This window comes from Pinus tabuliformis, chromosome 4_2 (genome assembly GCF_031772625.1).
Source record: "Pinus tabuliformis cultivar Carrire ecotype Pingquan chromosome 4_2, CPIR1, whole genome shotgun sequence".
Taxonomy (NCBI): domain Eukaryota; kingdom Viridiplantae; phylum Streptophyta; class Pinopsida; order Pinales; family Pinaceae; genus Pinus; species Pinus tabuliformis.
Window position 1 is genome coordinate 422,597,794 of NC_142304.1, and position 22,263 is coordinate 422,620,056.

General features: G+C 39.2%; 1 protein-coding gene across 1 annotated transcript in view; it reads right to left on the reverse strand.

Annotated features, from left to right (window-relative positions):
- Nucleotides 1-22,263, reverse strand: part of MSH2 (MUTS homolog 2) — a 220,453-nt gene that overhangs the window by 54,385 nt on the left and 143,805 nt on the right. Inside the window, exon 12 of the mRNA XM_089428792.1 lies at nucleotides 5,591-5,743. Coding sequence (XP_089284918.1) covers nucleotides 5,591-5,743 — 153 coding nt within the window. The remainder of the gene's footprint in view (nucleotides 1-5,590; nucleotides 5,744-22,263) is intronic.

Genomic DNA, 22,263 nt, shown 5'->3' on the forward strand with positions numbered 1-22,263 from the left:
CCCTAAAACTTTATCAACTCTAGCTAAAAGGTCATTCTTGTTTTGCAGGTGGATCACTCCAAGCGACTAGACCATTTCGGAGTGGAGCATCAAATCGTGCAGGGGTTTGTATTAATCACACACTCAATCTAAAGACAGGAGATGCCTCGCCAAAGGGGCCACTCCTAATTGAGTTTGAACGTTTTGGGGACTATTAAGTCAATAGTGGGGGCAACTTCTCGTAGAGACAAAACCCACTCCATCGTAGAAACTCTTCCCTTGACCATTTACGAGGTTTTTGGGTCTAAACAACTGGGTTTCGGGTCGAGGTGATAGTGAGTCCTAGCCCTGTGTGAGCCCATCCAGCAAGCTTCAAGGTCCCTAGTGACCCTGCTAATCGAATAGGTAACAACCCTAACATTTAATATGGTCCACTATGATACTTTAATAGTTGTTGTCCCTAATGATGTTGATCTCACTTGATCTTGAGGGTATGTTATAAGTGGTTCATCACTCATGCAGTAGAGATCCTTTGAAGGATGACTTGACACCTAAGTTACCTAACACATCCTTATCCACCACCTCGTGTCACGTATTTCACATGTCAAACATGACATGTGCGTGAGACATGTCCAACACAAATTTGACTCGTGTCAAACACAACATGTGCATGACACGTCCAAACAAGTTTGACTCAAGCCCTCTACTCGTGTCCTAATATTCCAATATGTGTCTGGTAAAAACGCAGCCACTGTTGGACATTGGATAAACCAACGTTGCTCGTGTGTTTCGTAACATTGACTAATCGCCTCTCGTGGATCCTTATCTCTGTCAATGCAATCGTTGATTAACACCTGTGGTTTTTGGTTTAATGGCAATCGTGATTCCCAACAAGTGGTATCAGAGCATAGGTCATGAGTTCGATACACACCCGCCTCGCCTCAGGGGGGAGATTGTTGGACATTGGATAAACCAACGCTTCCTGTGTGTTTCGAGACATGGACCAACCACCTCTCATGGATCCTTATCTCTGGCGATGCGATGGTTGATTAACACCTGTATCTTTTGGTCTAATGACAATCATGATTCCCAATAGCCACAACGTCTTAAAATCGATTTTTTGCCTCATTAGCACACAATTTAGACACAAGTTTAGAGGTCTCAAAGGTTTTGGAGTGCAACTAAGGTCGATTAAGCAGTGTTAGAAGGGATTTCAAGTGTTGAGAAGTGGATTTGTCCAAGCCCTACTAATTCTATGTAATTTTTAACATTACCATTCATTGTTTTAGAATTTTTGAAAGTGTTTTCAACCTCGTTTGATTTCATATGGAGAAAGTATAACTTTAGATCTCACTAAAATCCCAACAAACATAACAATTTTCAGGATTTCAAGATTTGGGGATTGTAATTTGTGACGTTTCCATTCAATTCTATCATGTATGAGGGTATAAAACTAGCATTTAATAACGAGCACCAATCCTTCTATATACCTGGATTTTGGTGGCAGTGATTGTTGAACTCGTTTATCATTAACCTAGTAAAAATGTCACATCACTCGAACAAAATCTCAATTTGACATGTTAAGCATTTTCTATGTTATTTTAATGCTTAGAGGGTGATATTGATGATGAGGATCCCAATATAGGCAATGATTTTGATGATACGTAGTACTAATTATTTGTTGTAGCATCATTTTTTTGGACTCTAGAGGCCATTTAGAGCCTCTTTGTTGATGTGTTTTTGGTTTGAATGATGAATTGTACTCAATGCTGATTTGGTTATATGCACTAGTTGTATAAGTGAATTTGCATCATCATCATGTAAAATTGTTAATGTTTTAGACTTTAAGTTTCTAAATTATAAAGAGATTTGAATCTTTCTTTATATTTCATTTTTGTACATATGATAATTAGCTAGTTTGTTGTGTGTGTGTGTGTGTGTATATATATAATGTGCCATCGACGTCTTGTTTCTAGGGTCGTCATGTCTCGTATTGGATACTCGCATTTCCATGTCCTCCATGTCCCATGTCATCGTGTTAGGTGACTTAGCTTGACACCTATCAAGCACCATTTAGAGGAAATTTTGCCCATTCTTGAGAGTAGAGTTGATCCCTATCATTGCCCTCCTGAGACGAATGTTGGGCTTTGAGGAGCCTCCACATGGTTGTGCCCCCTTTGCTACGCCTCTAGATGTTGAAACATTGTACCATGAGGCCAATGCATTGGCTTATTTGACAATGTGCCCAGATGGACCCAAGATGCTTCCTGACTGACCTTGACTATATTTGATGGACATTGCCCTATTCCAAAGCCCAAATGATGATGGAGACCATTGAAATGACTTTGGAGGCCTAGCACATCATGCTTAGATGCCAACGCTTACCTCAAAATTTGCCACATCATCTGCACAAGCCCTAAAAGGGTAACATGAGCCTTCTTGGAGAGGATGTCATTGTGGAGGAGATGTTATTTGGAGATGTACCCATGCACTTTGATGATTACCTTGAAATGAGGAGCAATCAAGGACCACTTTATCACTTGCTTGACAAATATGGTCCATTCTAGGAGGATGACTTCGTGCTGGAAAGCATTTATTCCCACGTATGGGATATTTTGACATATTTATTATGTTTTAAAACTATCTTAAGGTCAGCTTGTGACCTTTAGGCCTAGTTGAATGCTCAAGCAAATTTTTAGGGCTTTTAATTCTAAACTTATGAAAAGTTACTTGGTTGTCTTCATATGAATAAAGGGAACATGGAAGTAACTTTCATAAGTATTATCACTCATTCACTCACTTCTCTCCTCTTAAGAAGTGCCCACTAGCTCTCTCGTACTTTTCTCTTGGATCCAATGAATATTTAGTGGAGCGAATTTTCTTGGAAGAGAGATTTTTGCATGGAGAGACTTGTCTAGCATTGATGAAGTGATTCTTGTGGAAATTCTAAGTTTATTGTTATTAACTTCCATTTTGCATGTTATATTGCTGAAATTAGGGTTTTTATTGGGCCATATTAAAAACGTGCAATATTCTTCTTGAAATCTTGAATCTTTATGGTACATAAAATTTGTTTTGCAAGAATCCATCAATGGAACTTGGCTTATGCATCCTTTGACCTTAAATCTCCCACATAGAGAAGTCTCTAAGGTTTCTAAGAGAAGAAAATCCTTCCTCTCTCTTCATCCAAGGCCCTTCATCATAGGCCATGCCATAATTGACTCCATTGCTCAATTAAGAGAAGGTACTAGTCTACTTGTCATGATCATCCTTAAAATTCTATCTCATTTCTTAATTCTTGCTGGCTAGAGTTGGGGTTTGGTTTAACTTTGCATGTTATGATAAATTTGCATCAATGGCATTGTTCTGTTGATAAAAATTGCATTGCATAAGTTAAAAGGACAAAATATAGCATTTATTGCATCTTTATCCCCAAATTAGGGCCGATGTCTAGTCTTAGATTGTTCTTTTATGCATCTTAAGCCATTAAAGACTCCATAAGCTTCCTTTTCCTTGGTGTACCTCTTGATAACCTTTGATACTTTATTGAGTCTATCTCTTAGACACTATTTCTTAGCTGTTATATGATTTTGTATGTTGTAAACCTACCTATCAATAAAACCCTAGTTCAGAGCAACCCTCTTCTCGTCTATTGGAATTGGTGGAAAGAGTGTTTGATTGCTTATATCTCATATCAAAACCATCAACGCCCTACTAATACCTTCCTCCATAACCACTTGACCTCTTATCACCCTTGGGCCCTTGTTTGTTGATGACCTTGTTTGGTGTACTTTCGGAAAGCCATCCTCGTGCGGATAACATCCACCACTAAATAGTCAGAGAGAGGCCATTAAGGTGACAATAGTGGTTAATCTCTTTGTTCCCATAAGACCTAGGTTTCCTAGTGAGGCTTTGTACCAAGCCTACTACATTTTGCAGTAAAAATTCCTCAACCTAGTTTGATTTAATTGCAACTTTAGTAAATCTAAGAAAAGTTTGATTATATATCATCATTTATTTTACACATGTTGTTCTCTTTGTATATATCATTTGTTTTAAAATATATGTAAGTTATCTTCAAAAGAAAGATTTCAAATTCAAGTTTCTTATTGATTACGATATTTATGCGAGCCTTCATTTGTGGAGATTTAACAGGGAATACTTCCTCCATTTCCTTTACAATATATGTAAGTTATCTTCAACAAGAAAGATTTCAAATTCAAGTTTCTATTAATTACGAGATTTATGTGAGACTTCATTATTCTTATGGAGATTTAATGGGGAATACTTCTTCCATTATCCCAAACGAAGATTCTTAACCCTATTTCTCAAAGAGGTGGTCTCCTCTAGACAATAGAGCTTGAATTTCCCCTACAAATCTACCTAATCAATTAAATCCTTCTTTCCATCCAACTTGTCAAATGGACTTGTCAAGCATCATACAAGTATTGAGGATTTTTCCATGGAAAACAACAAATCAATATGATTGTGCCCCTTCACTCAAATTGCTCCACAATCATACCAATTCCAATTCTCAATGTGGAAGGGTTCTTGCTTTCTCCCATGCCAAGCATAATTTTCTTGGATGAGATCGCATCACTAAATTTTCCCCTCTTCTAAGAGTTTATTACCCCAGGATCTTAGGAGAGTTTCTATGCACACTTCTCAACTACCTTACTCAACCTAGTCAAGGCCACTCTCCATATGACATTATCAAACTTAGTATTGCAGACTTCACAATCACTGATGGGAACACATGTTCCCACTCTAGTTCAAACACAGCTAAAGACCACTTTGTTATTCAATGTTTTTCATGTGGCTTGGATGACATCTCCTCTTCGTTGTGCAATCACTTGCTCTATTTGTTCTCCTCTTTAGGGTTGAACTTCACTACATTGTTAAGGATTTGCTTGTCCTTGGTCTAACCCTACTCCTATTTGTTACTAGGTCTTTGCTTTTTTTTATTTTAGCAAACAAATGCCTTATGCACTTCTTTTTTAGTGTCCCAGTGACCAATTGTGGTCATTAATAATTTCAAAATATTGTCATATCTTCTCCATAATACATATTTATGCTTATTAATTAGCTTTTCTAGTCCCATTGACCTATGCCTAGGTCATCCGTCAACATTAATAACATTCTCTCATCTCTAGAATGGTTTATAATATAGATTCTGCAAAAGAGAGTTTTTAGCAGTCTTCAATTGCACTATCGAGAAGGTTGAATATTGAGGACACCTGATGTTCCATCTATGATCGGGACCTAGTGCAAGAGATAGAGGCACTAAAGGGAATATTCCTGACTTTGGGAAAGGGCGGAGAAACTGATCCCTTTTGAAAGTCATACAAACATGAAGGTTTCAGCATGCACATTTGACTTCATTCTTCATTGACCTGAATAGGGATGAACATTGATCAATATCACCATCCTGGAAGATGGTCAAAAAATTGGCCATGCCTGTCTCTAAGTTAAGACTATTCTAAAGCCACAATTATACATATAATTTATTTTAGTCTATCAATCAATCTTAAGTAAATTCTTGGAACTAAGAGAGAAAATGCATTTATTTTTTAAATCTAACATCAAAATGCCAGTTAGCTATCTAGAATACCTCTTCCATTGTCTGATCTACATTTCCAGAGACAGAAGAAAAGTCTTCTAGTTCAGCTGCTTTCTCCTTAGCAAGAGCAATCACATTTTCAGGAAACTGGGCAAATTCAGCCACATGAATTCCAAAACTCTGGTCACATGGCCCTTCCGCAACCTGCAACCAAAAAGATTCAAAAATGAAGAATGATTAAAGTACTCCATAAATTTAACATAACATCGTATATTTATATCTGTATAGCAAAGATAAAATAAATATGAGCATTGTAATAGTACAAACAGTTCCAACACTTGTTATATTACTAGCAAATACAACTATAAAAATAATGAACAGCCTCAATAAAATGTGGCTGCCTTTGACAGTAAGGCATGTGCCACTTTACAAACATACCAAGCCATTCCATTGTAAACCTCATCAAGCATTCAAGATAACCCATGACATTTCTTGGACTTACAGTTCGTGCATATTTGAAAGCTAGCCATCATTTGGCTACAAGAAACTAGCCATCTTAAATTGGCAGCAGTGAACACATCAAATACAGAACAAATGGTAGTAAAATGGCTTTTCAATACATGACAAAGAAAATATCATTTATTTGACTTCTACTACCCATCTCCACAGCGCATACATACCATACAATTTTCTGTAAAGCCACTTGCATTGTTTTAGTTTGAAATTATAAAATTGTTGTTGCTAAAATTTTAGCAGTCATTAGTAAGGATTGCTTGCAAAGGCACCCAACCACGTTTAATTTTTTTACCTTTAATAAGGTATGCAACATTCACGCTGGAACCATCATATTAAATGCCATGCATGCAGACCTTTTCTTAATCTCATAACTTTCATCTCTGATGCCTGATACAAATTTTTCCCTCCTCTACAGCCTGAACAAACCTATTACAGTAAAGTTTCAAACCCCAGAAAATAAGATTTTTACACTCTTACCATATCAAGGAACTAATATATCAACTAATGATTGGCAAAATGGCTTCCCTCATAGCAAAACTTTGGTTACTGGTCCAAGATCACTCACATATTAAACAATATATCATTTCTTATATTTGTGTGTTTGTCAATAATTTGTCTAGATGAGAACAAGGCTCAATCAAATTTGTTCCCCATTACATCACAGACAACTCTAATGTTAAGTTATGGTATGTTCTATGCTTATAACAGTTTACTTCTTTTTCTTATTATATTCCACCGATTAGCAATCACATGTACATGAAGTAAAGTGCAGATAGAACATTAAACGATCGACAGAAAACAAGCCAAGACAAGAGACACAAGATGTGGCGGCTAGCCAGGGACAAACCCCACAATGTGTGGGGAAACCCTTTCATCAAATCTTCTTTTATCTTCAATAATTCAGCAGAGAGAAATAGTACAATAAATCTGATTCATATCAACAGTAGCAAACCCTAGATCAGTAGCAACAACATTAGCGGCTCCATTATCAAACTAGGGCAGACCATATCTCACAAACCGACAGTCGGATTGACTTCATTCCACCACCAAAAGTTTCGGCTTCCAGAGGAGGTTCAGATGAACCTACAGCGCGCAGTTCAGATGAGGAGATATTCTAGGCCACGCAAGTCAATCTTTACTTCTGCAGTTGCAGCATCAGTTTCAGCAGTTTCCGGTTTCAAACTAGGGCAGTCGATATCTTGCAAACCGTTCGTCGGATTGACTTCATTCCACCACCAAAAGTTGCGGCTTTCAAAGGAGGTTCAGATGAACCTACAGTGCAGTTCCAAAGAAGAGATCTTCTAGGCCACGCAAGTCAATCTTTACTTCTGCAGTTGCAGCTTCAGTTTCAGCAGTTTCCGGTTTCAAACTAGGGCAGTCGATATCTTGCAAACCGTTCGTCGGATTGACTTCATTCCACCACCAAAATTTGCGGCTTTCAAAGGAGGTTCAGATGAACCTACAGCGCAGTTCCAAAGAGGAGATCTTCTAGGCCACGCAAGTCAATCTTTACTTCTGCAGTTGCTGCTTCAAATTCAATAGCCTCCGGCTTCACATGTGTGAGAGAGAGAGACCCATTTTAGCGTAGTAGAGAAGAGACTCGTATCTGCGCAGTAGAGAGAGAGAGATGTGATGAGATGAGTGAGTCCAAATGAGGAAAAGTCCTCTTATATTTATACACAACGTTGGTGGGTGAATAGATGCGACTGTTGGGTTTCTGAGCCTACATGAGTTGTAGGTCGGCTTGATAATAATTCCATAATCAAAATAAATTCATATCTCCATGAATACTTATCGGAATCGGATGATCTTTATATCAATCCTACACCTCTCGACGAGAGGAATCTAATAAAAATATTATCAGCCATGAATAAGATGACCCACATGAAGTTTTGCCCTGGTTGCCAATTTTAACACTCCCTCTCAACCATGGAGAACTTCATCTGCAATCTGTCTATCGGTCGTTACTATTCATCCATCAAATGCACTGCCTTGTACAGCCTGACCCTTGCCCTGCTCTGCTCTATTTCCCCTGTTCTGCTTTGTCCTGTTCTGCCCTGCACTGATCTGAACTGTTTTGTTCTGTTCTGCTCTACTCTTGCATTGTTCTGTTCTACTCTGCTTTTGTCCGAATTATGAAGAAGAATAAATGATCGAGGATGTATCATACTGACTCAAAGTCAGTCTCAGAGTATGTACCACTGGTCCCAGACCAGTCTCAACCAACCCAAAGTCAGCGTCATAGTGAGTACAACTCCAATGGTCCCAGACCAATATCATCCTCCACTGACTCAAAGTCAGTCTCAGAGTATGTACCACTGATCCCAGACCAGTCTCAACCGACCCGAAGTCAGCGTCATAGTATGGTACAACTCCTACCACTGGTCCCAGACCAGTATCATTGATCCCAGATCAATGGAAGTCATCCTAGTGTAGGGAGTACGGTAGTTACAACGATGCGTCCATCGGTACTACTATGGTCCCTAACTTCATTTCCCTGCTCATTGATCAGATAAGAGGTACTTCCCATGAGTCCCAGACTGCATGGGTAGGATGCCTCGACAGGAGAACTAATCAATCCTGTCCTCACAGGAGAACACATCAATCCTGCTACAATCGCCATGGAGAACACATCAATCCTGCTACAATCGCCATGGAGAACACATCAATCCAGGCCTCACAGGAGAACTAATCATCCTGCTACACAGGAGAGCGAATCATCCTGTTCCACAAGAAAACGAATCATCTTGTCCCACAAGAGAGCGAATCATCTTGTTCCAGTGTGCACCACTAGGGGAGGGTGAGTCACCCTGTGGTCATATGTTGCTCTAGTAGGAACCGCAAGCCCTCAGAGCTCCCAGAGCTCAATGTATGCAACATGCAGGACCCTTGTACAAGGGTTTCTTGCCGACTCCAAGTCGTTTGGGAAAATCACAGATTAGATCTTTCCTCGGGGCTTTGACAAGGTGTATCAACCTGTAAATCATCTTAATGTGATGGAGCTTCCTTGCTCATCGACTTACCATATCCCAGATGATGTCTATCTGCTAGAGCAATTGACGAATACGGGATTCCTCAATAATCGAATCCCACCTCTGGTTGTTACAGAGAATCACAGTGGTATCCAATGTAAATCCAAACAGCTCACTGAAGAGCTTTCGCAACCAGACTGCCTCACATGAGGTTATGCTAGCAACAATATATCCTGCTTCGGCGGTGCTCAAAGCCACCGACTTCTGCTTCCTACTCATCCAGGATATCGAAGCAGATCCCAAGGTGAAACAGTACCCGGAAGTGCTCTTACGGTCCACCACACTGCCTGCCCAATCAACATCAGTATATCCAAGTAGTCTCACATCTCCGACAGTGTATCTTAATCCATGAGAGATTGTGTCTTGAAGACATCTCAGAAGATTCCTGGCATCAATCCAGTGAGGCTCAACCAAATATGAGCTCACAATGCTAACTGCAAAACATATGTTCGGACGGAGGTTCACCAAGAACATCAATGCGAATGAGTTTTTGAAACTCAGAGGCATTTCCCAAGTCTGGTCTAACATCACTACCATATAACTTCTAAAAGTTAAGATCCTCGAGGTAGTCACAGGCTTGCAGTCCATCATACCAAATCTTTCTAATATCTTTACCACATATTTTCCTTGAGAGAGGAAAATTTCCCTTGGCTTCTGCCAAACTTCAAGTCCTTGGTCCTTCATTTCAAATTCAGAAGCCATCTCCCTCTTACATTTGTGAATGAGAGGGTTTGCACCTGTTAGAAAGAGGTCATCGACATACAACACCAGTATGAGAGGCTTGTCATCTTCAACCTTAAAGTAAAGGTTAGGATCAGCTTCACTCCTAGTGAATCCCAGCTTCATCAAGTAGCTATCGATCCTCTCATACCATGCTCGGGGTGCTTGCTTCAGCCCATAGAGAGCTTTCTTCAACCTGCATACATGAGATTTTCGATCATAAATCTCAAATCCTTCGGGTTGCTCCACGTAGACCTCTTCTTTGATCGGGCCATGCAAGAACGCAATCTTGACATCCATCTGATGTAGGTTCCATCCTTGTGAAGCGGCAAGGGCTATGATCGAGCAGATGGTCGTATATCTGGCAACAGGTGCAAATATCTCATCATAGTCTATACCTTCCTTTTGGGAGAAACCTCGAGCAACAAAACGAGCCTTATACTTTTCCGTGCTTCCATCTGTTGCATGCTTTATCTTGTAAAGCCATTTGGAAGTAACAACAGTCTTGTCCTAGGGTCTGGGAACTACTTCCCAAACATCATTCTTCATAATAGACTCATATTCTATGGTCATAGCATCCTTCCATAATTAATGCTTGATGACATCTGAGAATGATGAAGGTTCATTTTGTATGATCGTGCTCATGATGGTCAGGTATCCCTGATACCTGTTAAGTTTCTTACTTCGATGGAAGGTTCCTCAGGGTGCAGCATGTCCTTCAGCATCATCAAGTATCCCTAAGCCATGAAGGCCTCTTCCTAGAAGAGGAAGGCTCATGTGGATGAGGATCAATCGGATCCATGGGTTCTTCTACATTAGGCATTGATTCATCATCCTTTTCTTTCCATTCCATGGTGTCGGCTTCTTGAGAGCTACTCAAAGTCAGCAGATTGTCCACCTTGCTGAGAGCCATATCTTAGTCAGAGGTGACATCATGACTAATCATGACTTCCCTTTGACCGGTGGTGAACATTTCTTCAGGAGTTTAGGAACCCAATGCTTGATGAGGGCATCGATTTTGTACATATACAACGATGATTGTAGTTTCAGCCCATAGAAACTTCGGAAGTCTTTGATCATGTAGCATGGCCCGGACAGCTTCCATCATCATGCGGTTCTTCCTTCTCACCACACCATTCTGCTCAGGAGTATGTGGTGTAGTAGTCTCCCTCTTAATGCCAACCTCAGGTATGCCCGAGTGAACCAATTGTAATATATCGGAGGTCTTGCTTTGGCTTGAGGGGAATGGTCCCCTTTTGAGCTTTCCTTCGGCACATCCTGGACATACACCTTCTTTCTCTACTCAGAATTCGGACATCTCTTTCACCATCTGTCTTACATCGGGTAGAGCTTTGTAATGAAGGTGGGCAAACCTCCGATGCCAAAGTTCAGACTAAATAGTTGTGTCACAAAACATGACACCTAGCGGACTTCCATAGACCTGATATAATGAATCAACACTAAACCCAAGAGTAAAGGCATCTTTAACATTATTTTTCCATATACATACCTTGCCATCGCTGAAGGTTACCTTGTAGCCTTTGTCTTCCATTGCCGAGATGGACACTAGGTTCTTTTTGAGGTCAGGTGCATTTAATACATCTTGGAATTTCTAGCCTTCTTGAATGCTTGTCCTCTTCCTTGATTCCCAACTCTCCTCTTACCTTTGCTGTTGAATTTGTCATTCCTTTGATTGCCATCAGAGGGATTTCGAGTTGCACCACTGCATACTGTACCATGCTTCTCTAATCATGATTATCATCATGCTGCCGATGTCCATGATTTTATCCATCATAATGCTGCTCAAACTAGTGTGCATCATCATCATGCTATCCTATATGTCCATGATCTCATGTTGCCCTTTATGTCCATGATCTCATTCATCATGATGCTCATGATCTCATACATAGTGACTTGCTTTATCGCAAATATAACATCGTCATTTTCTTCTAGCCTTAGGTCCAGCCTTTCCTTTTGATTTAGTCCCGGAATTATTTCTTTTCTTTGCATGAGAAGAAAAGGCAGCAGGAGGACCTTTAGGCATGGGCATTTCTTGCACTTCTTCCCTTGTTTCTTCTTGAATGCATCTAGCCATTAATTCCTCGAAACCAAGAATTACATTATAGTTCAAAAGAGTAGTCCTGAACACATACCATTCAAATGGCAATCTTCCAAAAGTTGTGAGTGCCATTTCTCTGTCAGTAATAGTTTCCCCAATAGATAGGAGATCGTTCTTGATCTCGGTGATTCTTAAGAAGTATGCTTGCATACTTTCATCTTTACCCTTCTTGATTTCCCTCAGCTTATTTCTAAGAAACAAAACTTGATTTGCATCATTAACTTTAAATAAACTCACCAGTCTGTCGTAGATTTCCTTGGAGGTGTCTAGATCAGAGATGTAGGCCACCAAGCGCTTGTCGATAGAGTCCCGGATGATCTTCTTTGTTTTGACTTCTCCATTTTTCCATTTGTTCCAGGCTGCAGCAGATGCATTTGATGAAGGCTCAACAATATTGCCTCTCACATGGTCCAGCACTCCTTGATCTTCAAGGGTTAGATCGATAGACATCTTCCATCCGTGATAGTCAGCTTTCTCACGGAGCTTGTCTTCGGCAGGAAAGAGTGTTGAGGACCCCATAGTTCTTTTAGGATAGCCTTGCCAATCTTCTCTTCAATGATTGCTCTTGCTCTTGCTCGGGCTTTGTCTTCACCTCAGCTCCGATACCATGTTAAGTTATGGTATGTTCTATGCTTATAACAATTTACTTCTTTTTCTTATTATATTCCACCGATTAGCAATCACATGTACATAAAGTAAAGTGCAGATAGAACATTAAACGATCGACAGAAAACAAGCCAAGACAAGAGACACAAGATGTGGCGGCTAGCCAGGGACAAACCCCACAATGTGTGGGGAAACCCTTTCATCAAATATTCTTTTATCTTCAATAATTCAGCAGAGAGAAATAGTACAATAAATCTGATTCATATCAGCAGTAGCAAACCCTAGATCAGTAGCATCAGCATTAGCGGCTTCATTATCAAACTAGGGCAGACCATATCTCACAAACCGACAGTTGGATTGACTTCATTCCACCACCAAAAGTTTCGGCTTCCAGAGGAGGTTCAGATGAACCTACAGCGCAGTTCAGATGAGGAGATATTCTAGGCCACGCAAGTCAATCTTTACTTCTGTAGTTGTAGCTTCAGTTTCAGCAGTTTCCGGTTTCAAACTAGGGCAGTCGATATCTTGCAAACCGTTCGTTGGATTGACTTCATTCCACCACCAAAAGTTGCGGCTTTCAAAGGAGGTTCAGATGAACCTACAGTGCAGTTCCAAAGAGGAGATCTTCTAGGCCACGCAAGTCAATCTTTACTTCTGCAGTTGCAACTTCAGTTTCAGCAGTTTCCGGTTTCAAACTAGGGCAGTCGATATCTTGCAAACCGTTCGTCGGATTGACTTCATTCCACCACCAAAAGTTGCGGCTTTCAAAGGAGGTTCAGATGAACCTACAGCGCAGTTCCAAAGAGGAGATCTTCTAGGCCACGCAAGTCAATCTTTACTTCTGCAGTTGCAGCTTCAAATTCAACAGCTTCCGGCTTCACATGTGTGAGAGAGAGAGACCCATTTCAGCGAAGTAGAGAAGAGACTCATATCTGCGCAGTAGAGAGAGAGATGTGATGAGATGAGTGAGTCCAAATGAGGAAAAGTCCTCTTATATTTATACACAACGTTGGTAGGTGAATAGATGCGACTGTTGGGCTTCTGAGCCTACATGAGTTGTAGGTCAGCTTGATAATAATTCCATAATCAAAATAAATTCATATCTCCATGAATACTTATCGGAATCGGATGATCTTTATATCAATCCTACACCTCTCGACGAGAGGAATCTAATAAAAATATTATCAGCCATGAATAAGATGACCCACATGAAGTTTTGCCCTGGTTGCCAATTTTAACATCTAAGTTATTGTAACACCTATATATTCGTCAACCTTGTCTTTGTTGAGGAACTACAACTCACAACAATGTAAATTCCATCACGATTAGATAAAAATATCATCTAAATTCACATGTGCAGTTAATGAAGTCAAATCCAAACCATACTAGAGAAAGCATGACAACCGCAACAAACCAGCTGCTGCCCAGCCATTTTGTAAGTTTGGCTATACATAATATGAAAGCTACTCCTATACATTAGCAAGCACATGCATCACTGAAATATAGCTATTTTGCATATAGTTTTAATTTTACTATATGACATTGATAGATTTATATTGATTGACACTCCCACTAAGATTTTATCCTTGCTTTAAATCCTCACCTGTGTCAACCTAATCCTAATTCCAGATATAACATTTTTGATATTCTCCATGGGATTTCAAATCATCGGCATTTGGTACTTGTTGCTCACTAAGGACTTATGACATTTCAGTTACACACTGCCACTCATTAACAATTTACAATAATAATCAACCCTATAGATGATTTTCCCTTTGTTAATAACACAATTGATAGTATGACAATATTCTGGGATCAAACAAAGACCATCTAAATTGGGCATATTAAAATCTCTTCCCAAAAAATAAAATAAAATAAAATGAAACTATATTAATGAAAGGACCTGTTACCCTGCCTGTCAACAGGTGTAAACTTATGTGCCTTTGTTATTGAATCTGTATTCATTTGTTTGGTTGGACCATGCCTGGTCTCTTGAAGTTCTACTTAAGGTCACTTTCATCCCAAACCATATTAGAGGGCTTTAGGTGGACTCTCTTGAGGACTCGTGGTTTTATGGGAGTATGCATTTGTCGAGGTAATCACAGGCGTATGGGCCAATCCAGCGTGCGTCAAGGTGCACATATGTCATTCCACATTGTTAGCGTCTATTGAGTTTGTATGTGACCTTGGCCTTGGTGCAGTATTCCTCATGACAGCTCTTAGAGCATAGCGTCTCTTTTAACAACATTCACATTTCTCAAGGCAGTTCACAATTCCCAATACAAAATGGTTCCAATGGTCAAAAAGTCAACCTAGCCTCAAATTGTAGAGTTTGATGAGAGGATTCCATGGCATGTGGGATTTTTCAGATCTAAGCATCCAGTTGCTAGTTACAGCTTGTTCAAAGTTGGTCAACAGATCAAAGAAACCATGGGGGGGACATAATAGCGGCAACATTGGGTTGTTTGACATGCATTACGTCAAAAGGGGTCTACAAGGGGCAATCTTGATAGAATTTGGCATGTAATATGTTAAAATTGGTCTATAAAAAAGAAAGGAACAAAACCCATGTCTTGATTTCTCCAAATTCACATGGGCATTAGAGCTCCAATAGGTCATGATGATGTGGCAACGCTAGGCAAGATATGAAAATACCTAGAGATACCCAATTCAAATCTAAGCTAGTTTTAGCACACCCAGGTGTCGAAATTGTTAGAAAGTCAAAGGCGTCGTATAGATCCAACTTCCATGTGGCTAAGTTGATTTACTAAAGGGAAAAGTCAAGTCAAAGATAGATGTTGGTGAAGTCAACTAGCCATTAAAGGGTCTAACTAGCCATTGGAGACCCGGTGAACCAATTAGTTGAGCAATGGACCAAGAAAATAGTCATTAGAAGTTGAATTTCTCCTCCAAGGGACCGAGTCAAACTTTTTAAGGTTGACGAAGTAGAACATTGAACTACTATTGTTTACTACTTTGGCAATTGACCATCAGCAAATGGAATCTTGAGCTAAATTTTGGAAATTTATCCAAGTCGAACCCCTTGTAGATAATTAAAAATTATCTTGTAATATTTATGAATTAATTTACTAAGTCTCCAAAATGTGGATGAATAGTAAAATATGTTATTGAGAGAAAGTCCAACTAGCCATTAGTTGGTTGTTAACTAGCCGTTGTAATTTTTTTCTATAAAGGCTAGGCTCTCCTCATTGTAAGACCATTGCTATCAATTGAGACAAGTGTTACCATAATAAAGAATTCATATTTTTGCAAACCCTTGTGTAATTTATTTTGTACAATGGTGAAGTGACTTGTGTTTTTAATTTTTTTCTTGATATATGATTCATATATAATAATTCTAACTTGTTTCTGGTTATTAATAAAGTTATTTTGAGGCTAATAATTTTTTTTCCATTGAGGGGTTGCCTAGTCACTAGGAGAAAATCAATTAGGGGACAACCCTACTTGAGTTCCTTAGTTGTAATGTCTCGTTTAGAATTTTGTCGTTAAAATTATGAAAATTTTCTTCAGGGAAATATGTTGTGAATTCTATTCAACAATATTATGAAAATGCACCAGAAATTGTCAGCATATAACATATAAACCTAGAAATAAAAAGTGTTGCTACTACCGCAAATTAATAAATATTGTAAATACACATAGAACACGAAATATATGCAACAAACTCAGCTTTATTTATAATGATAATGCAATAGCTGGAAGTAGCTGAGACAGTGATGGCCACCAAATAATTTGCGGCAATACTGAACTTGGCCTCCAAAATAGCAACTAGAAACTAACACCCAAATTGAGAATCTGAATAATTCTCACTCCAATCTTCAGATCTGTTGTAGATCTGATTTCCAATAACACTATTGAAGCTCCATGAGATTTCTAGGTGAAATCTCTTAAATGGTGGGTTGGACGAAATGGAAACCCAAGGGTTTTCATCCTCGGGCTTACTGGAAGTCGAGAACCTCGTTCTCAAACCTCTCTATAAGAAAAATACTTAACTCCAATATGTCTCCAAATGGCTTCCTCCTCTTTTATAGATCTCCAAGCCTCTAGAAGCATCTCATTTTATTATTTTATTATTATTCTAGAAGCTCCTCCATTGAATTTATCTTAAGTGACCTTTTAATTTTAATTTACTTAAGTCACTTTTAGCCTTTTTCCCAATTAACCATTTTCCCCTTTTACTTTTAATTAATTAATTGACTAATTAGAGTCACTTTAATCCGAGAAAATGGTAAATCACCCACCAATACTATACTCTCCCTAGCCACTAAAAGTGACTCCTCAGCATCCCATCATGTAGATCTTCTCATTCTGGATCCAACAAGCTATTACACTGAGGCGTTCCATCAAATGATCCTCTTGGAATGCCACCTCAAGCATAATTAATTAAGTCAGGCCCAATAATAACCTCGTTTTTTGAAAGTTGTCGGAATGCGACAAAACAAAAGGCAAGTTATGCGGATGATGGAATGAGCCAAGCGAATGCCATCAAATCCCATAAAAACTCCTCAAAGCTCCCCCGAGACCCCTAGAAATCCAATTTGGTTGTATTATAGAGGAAAATAAAAATGGGGACATGACAAACCCTCCCGCCCCAAGATTGCTTGTCGTTAAGCAATCTGTATTTGTCCACTGTAAAGGCATTTGTAAATTGATACCACGATCCCAAATGAACCATTGTACCACGCCATGCCTCCAAACTAACCAAAGATGAATGGATCCCTCAATATCTGAATCCCAAACAAACCACTAGCTATTTTCCCAAAGATGAATGGGTCCCTCAATATCTAAATCCCAAACAAACCACTAGCTCAAATTACCATCCATGGATCCACCTAGATCGCAAACCACCATAACCAATCATCCTCGTCTATAACCCATGGCTCGGGTTGTGCTTTGTCTCTGGAAGTAGATGTTGCGACACCAGTAGAATACCAAATTATCACCTCTCTCCAATCCAACCCCTGGCATAAACCAAGGTCAACCCCACTATGCCAATATTGTACTAGAATGTAGATGAGCTGACAACCTACATCCCACTCCCAATTGAAACATGCAAAATCCCTCACACCTAAGGGCCCCTGCTGCACTATGTCCCTAACTAAAAAGATCGGTTGATTAATAGGATACCAACTCATGATCTCCTGCCAATCTACCCCATGGAAAGAATCGAATGCATGGACACCTACGTAAGGAACAAATCTACTATGTTGTTGCTGGTCCATGCTCAAATCATGTTGCTTTGTTCAATCCATCAACAAGATTTGTCCATGATACCGTGCCCCTCTCCCTATAATGGGCCAAAGTGCGCAAGTTGTGCTGCAAGCCCTGTCTATGTACTCCTAGAGAGTGTTGTTCCCTAAAAATGTTGTAGATTTACTAGCTATCACTGCATCTGTTTGCACCTCATCAATGGGTAGACCCAAAGATGTATGCATGACCATTTCGCTCGTTTGACGAGCATCTCCATGCTCCTCTAGTCTACCAACCTCCTACAAAACTATCATGTTAGACTCCAGCACCTCATGACGACAAGTGTCTGCAAGTACTACAACCATGCTGGCTATCTGTGCATTTGTCTGCTCCTCATCAATGGTTGGTCCAAAAGATGGCTCGTCATCCTCCTCTATCAAGGGCTCAACATGAACCTCCAACTGGCTCTCCACAAAAGGCTCATCATGCATACTATGCATATCATCCTCCTCAGCTAACTCATGCTCCAACATATGCAGCTCATGCTGAATCGTCATTGGTGACTCATCATGTTGAATCATTACTGGTGACTCATCACCCTGAATGTCTCCCATAAGGTCCACTAACTGCTCACTATACACACCAGAATATAAATCTGGCATGTTGTCAGCAAATCCACATGACTACTCATGCTCCTCAAAGGCATCCTCGTATGAACCCATGGACTCATCCTGAAAGTCGAAAAGAATCTCCTCCTGCTCTACCCCTTTCATCTCCTCGGTGTCACTCAAGCATGAGTGGTCAGGTCCCCAAGGTTCCTTGCACATGAAGCAAAGACCCTTCCTCCTCAGCTCATTCTTGTTGCATGGTTGGTCACCACCAATCCTCTGCAACTCCTCCTGGGTCAATTGTCTCCTGAACAAACCAATGTTCTGCTTAACCAACCTTTTGGTTAGTTCATAAGCAACAGGTGAGACCAATTGTTCTCTCCTCCAAATGGTCAACAATCTAGATTGCAACCTCCTGCAAATGGCATCATGGCCTCCCATACATGAAGACAAAATGGACTGCATATGTGTCATGATTGTATCAGGGTTATGTTTCCTAATGTTGAAGAAGCATTGGAACATCTACAGGATCAAGTCATCACACTCTAGCTCAAACATGAGGTCATAAGATCTAACCAAGGCCATGACTTTTAGAATCTCTAGCCTCTTCCCAAAGGTAGGGCCCTCACTGTTATCCAAATCCTGAAAGGTCTCCACTATCAGTCTAAAGACTCTCCTCATAATTTCATCACTGTAAGGAGGTATAGGTGCGGTCAGCATCATGATACTACTGAGACAAGAGGCAACTGGAAGTTTGACTCCTATACAAGGGTGCTCCAAATACTTGTGTTGTACTAAGGCAAGCATGGTTGGTTTTAGAGCCCAAATCAAGTTCTTCCCATCTAACTGATCCACCTTGGAAAAGAGTGAAGCAAGTTCTTCCAATTTGAGAAGGGCTTTTACTGAAAACCCCATAAATCTCAAATATGTCCCAAGTGCATAGGATTTTTATCCCAACTCATGTTCCTTTTGTGGTTGCTATTGTTGTAGCATAGAAAGTATCCCCTTGGAAAGGGATCTGTTGATTGTTGTTGCCAGCTTATTAAGAGAATTGATGAAGGTCGTATCCATGTTTTAGTTCAATCAAGTTGGCATACCTTATCCAATCAACAATACAACAATAAACTTTTGATTACATGACCAACTGACTCAATACATAGACCTCTCACATTAAGACATACTCATCCCTCACAAGTCACATTCAACAATTACATAGAGGTCCAAATATAATATTAACACCTCATGTGGACTCACCATACTCTCTCACTAACCCAACAAATATTAAAAACTTTCTTTGAGAAATTTTAACAAACCATTAACAAGCAGTACTTTTGTCAAACACTTTGCAGATAACGTGGAAACACTTGTAAATATGATACCACACTACATGTATGCAAAACCCAAGTGAAATGAAGTAGACCCAAGTGTTGGAAATGACCCAAACATGTAGCATGCACTGCCCAAAAAACATTATCATTGCTACTAAAGAAGAACTGGAGTTTATGCACTCAAAACTACTCAAAAAATTCTGAAAATTTAACCTAGAGCTCCTCACACCAAACCCATTAAAACCCAAAAATAGTTTGGCTTAACTCCAAGCCAAGATCAAGCCCACCAAGTGGTATGAATTACCTAGTTAACTAATAAAACATATTGTTGAAAGAATGTTGATTCCCAACCTGAATATTGCTCGGAAAATTCTGAAATTTTAACTACGATCTCCTCTCACAAAACCCCACAAAAACGAGAAAAATATTCGGCAAACTCCAGCTGACCCGAAAAGCCCAATTAGTGCAAATTCCCCTATTTGCTCAGCTTTGTGCATTGCTCCAAATAAGATAAATTTGTACCACAATTCTCCAACTCTTCAATCTTGCAAACCCATTTCAAAATCACGGCTCAAATGAGATCAATCTCCTACAAAACCCCCAACAAATAAACTAGGTTCCGACAGATAAATTGGGTTCTAGCAAATAAACTCAGCCCAACAAATGAACTTGCCCCCAATAGATAAATCTGGCTCCGACAAATAAACTGGGCTTCAGCAAATAAACTGAGCCCAACAAATAAACCCGACCCCAATAGAGAAATATGGATCTAGCAAATAATTACGATAAATGGAACAATAATACGGCCTTAGCAAATAAAATTTCTTCAGAAAATATCTAAAAGTAATTTTGTCGAAATTTTAATAAATTCCAACAAAAATTGGACAGCCAGTGAATCACAATTTTTTATTGAAAAATGCCACAAAAGGAAACCCAACAAAATTTATTAATAATACCGAAGAAGAACCTCTTCACCAATAAATTGAACTGTTGCAAAATAATTTGATCCAACAAGAGAAATTCATCCCGACAAGAGAAATTTGGCACGACAAGATAATTTTGGCCCAACAAGATAAATTTGGCCCAGCAAAATAATCTCGATCTAGAAAGATAAATTCATACCAACAAAATAACTTTGGCCTAGCAAAATAATTTTGGCGCAGTAGAATAAATTTTTCCCAGCAAGATCATTAATTTCAGCCTTGCAAACTAATATTACACCATCCAATATTTTCTCTTCAACACTTTGACAAATCACCTACAACAATTATTCTCCAACAAATAGATTAAGAAATTTAACCCACAAACTTTGCTCCTTTATTCTTTAGGAAATATACGGCAACTTTGATTTTAACCAGTGTGGAAAAGGTCATGAAAAAGTCGCGATTTAATCCCAAAAACCCGATTTTTTGACCAAAACGATTTAATCACATCACTTTTTGGCGACTTTTTGGCAAAGGAAAAAGTCGCGATTTTTTTTGTTATACTCCCGATTTAATCGAGAGTCGACCCAAAAAGCTGGCCTCCCTTCCCATGCCGCGGATAAAAAGCCCACAAAGGTGAAAATGGTCATTTTTTTTGTTGTTTTCTCTCCCATTCGGTGCTATGGAGATGCATAGGGGTTTGCCATTGCGTTAGGGGAGAATATTTGTGAGTTTTGAGGTGGAGATTTGGATTGTAACAACCACCTACAGCGATATACATTGATCAACAGTCTGCTGTAGATTTCTCTTTTTATTGTTGGAGCCCGCTCTATTAGTGGTATGTATTGTAATTTGTTTCTGAGTGCAATACAAATTATATTTCGTTGAGTTGAAGGCTAAAGCAATTTAATGGTGTTGCTATGGTATTGTGTTCATTTTATTTGAAATACAGGATGGTATTGTGTTCATTTTATTGCGTGAGAGGAGAATATTTGTGAGTTTTGAGGTGGAGATTTGGAGATTTTTCCACTGCTCGTCGTTGGAGATTCAAACTTCAAAGTGCCAAATTGCTGCTGCCCAATGCCAGGTATGTGTTTTAATTTCTCTCATAGTTTTTTTTACACATGATTTCTTAAATCTTTCTATACTTCTCTAAAATTCTATTAGTTCGTTTATGTCTTATTTTTGCCTAGAATCTAGATTCTAGATTGAAGAAAAACTTCAACTTTCAAGATTAAAATGACAAAAATTCAAATTTCAAACCCTTGTTTACTGAATCTGAGTGTTTTCAAGTGACTGAGAACTAGAAGAGGCATTTAAAATCTAAAATCAACTATTGCATTTGTGTTTGCTTTTTATGTGATGGGAAATTTTTAATTTGTTTCAATTTTTTTTTTTTGTGCCCGGGTTTAAATTCAAGTTCAAAGTTTAAAACAAAATGCCAAGGATTTTGGACGCTATGTGGGAATATGGTGAACCTGATACTATACATGAAACTAGGGGGGTCAATAGAATGTATTTGACTTGCAAGTTGTGTGGCAAGCATGTCAAGAGGTATCAACAGATTAAAATTCCATTTGGGGAAAATTCTGGTGCAAAATGTTGACCTTTGCCCAAATACAACTCCAAAAATCATCCGACGGGCCATTCAATCATTGATG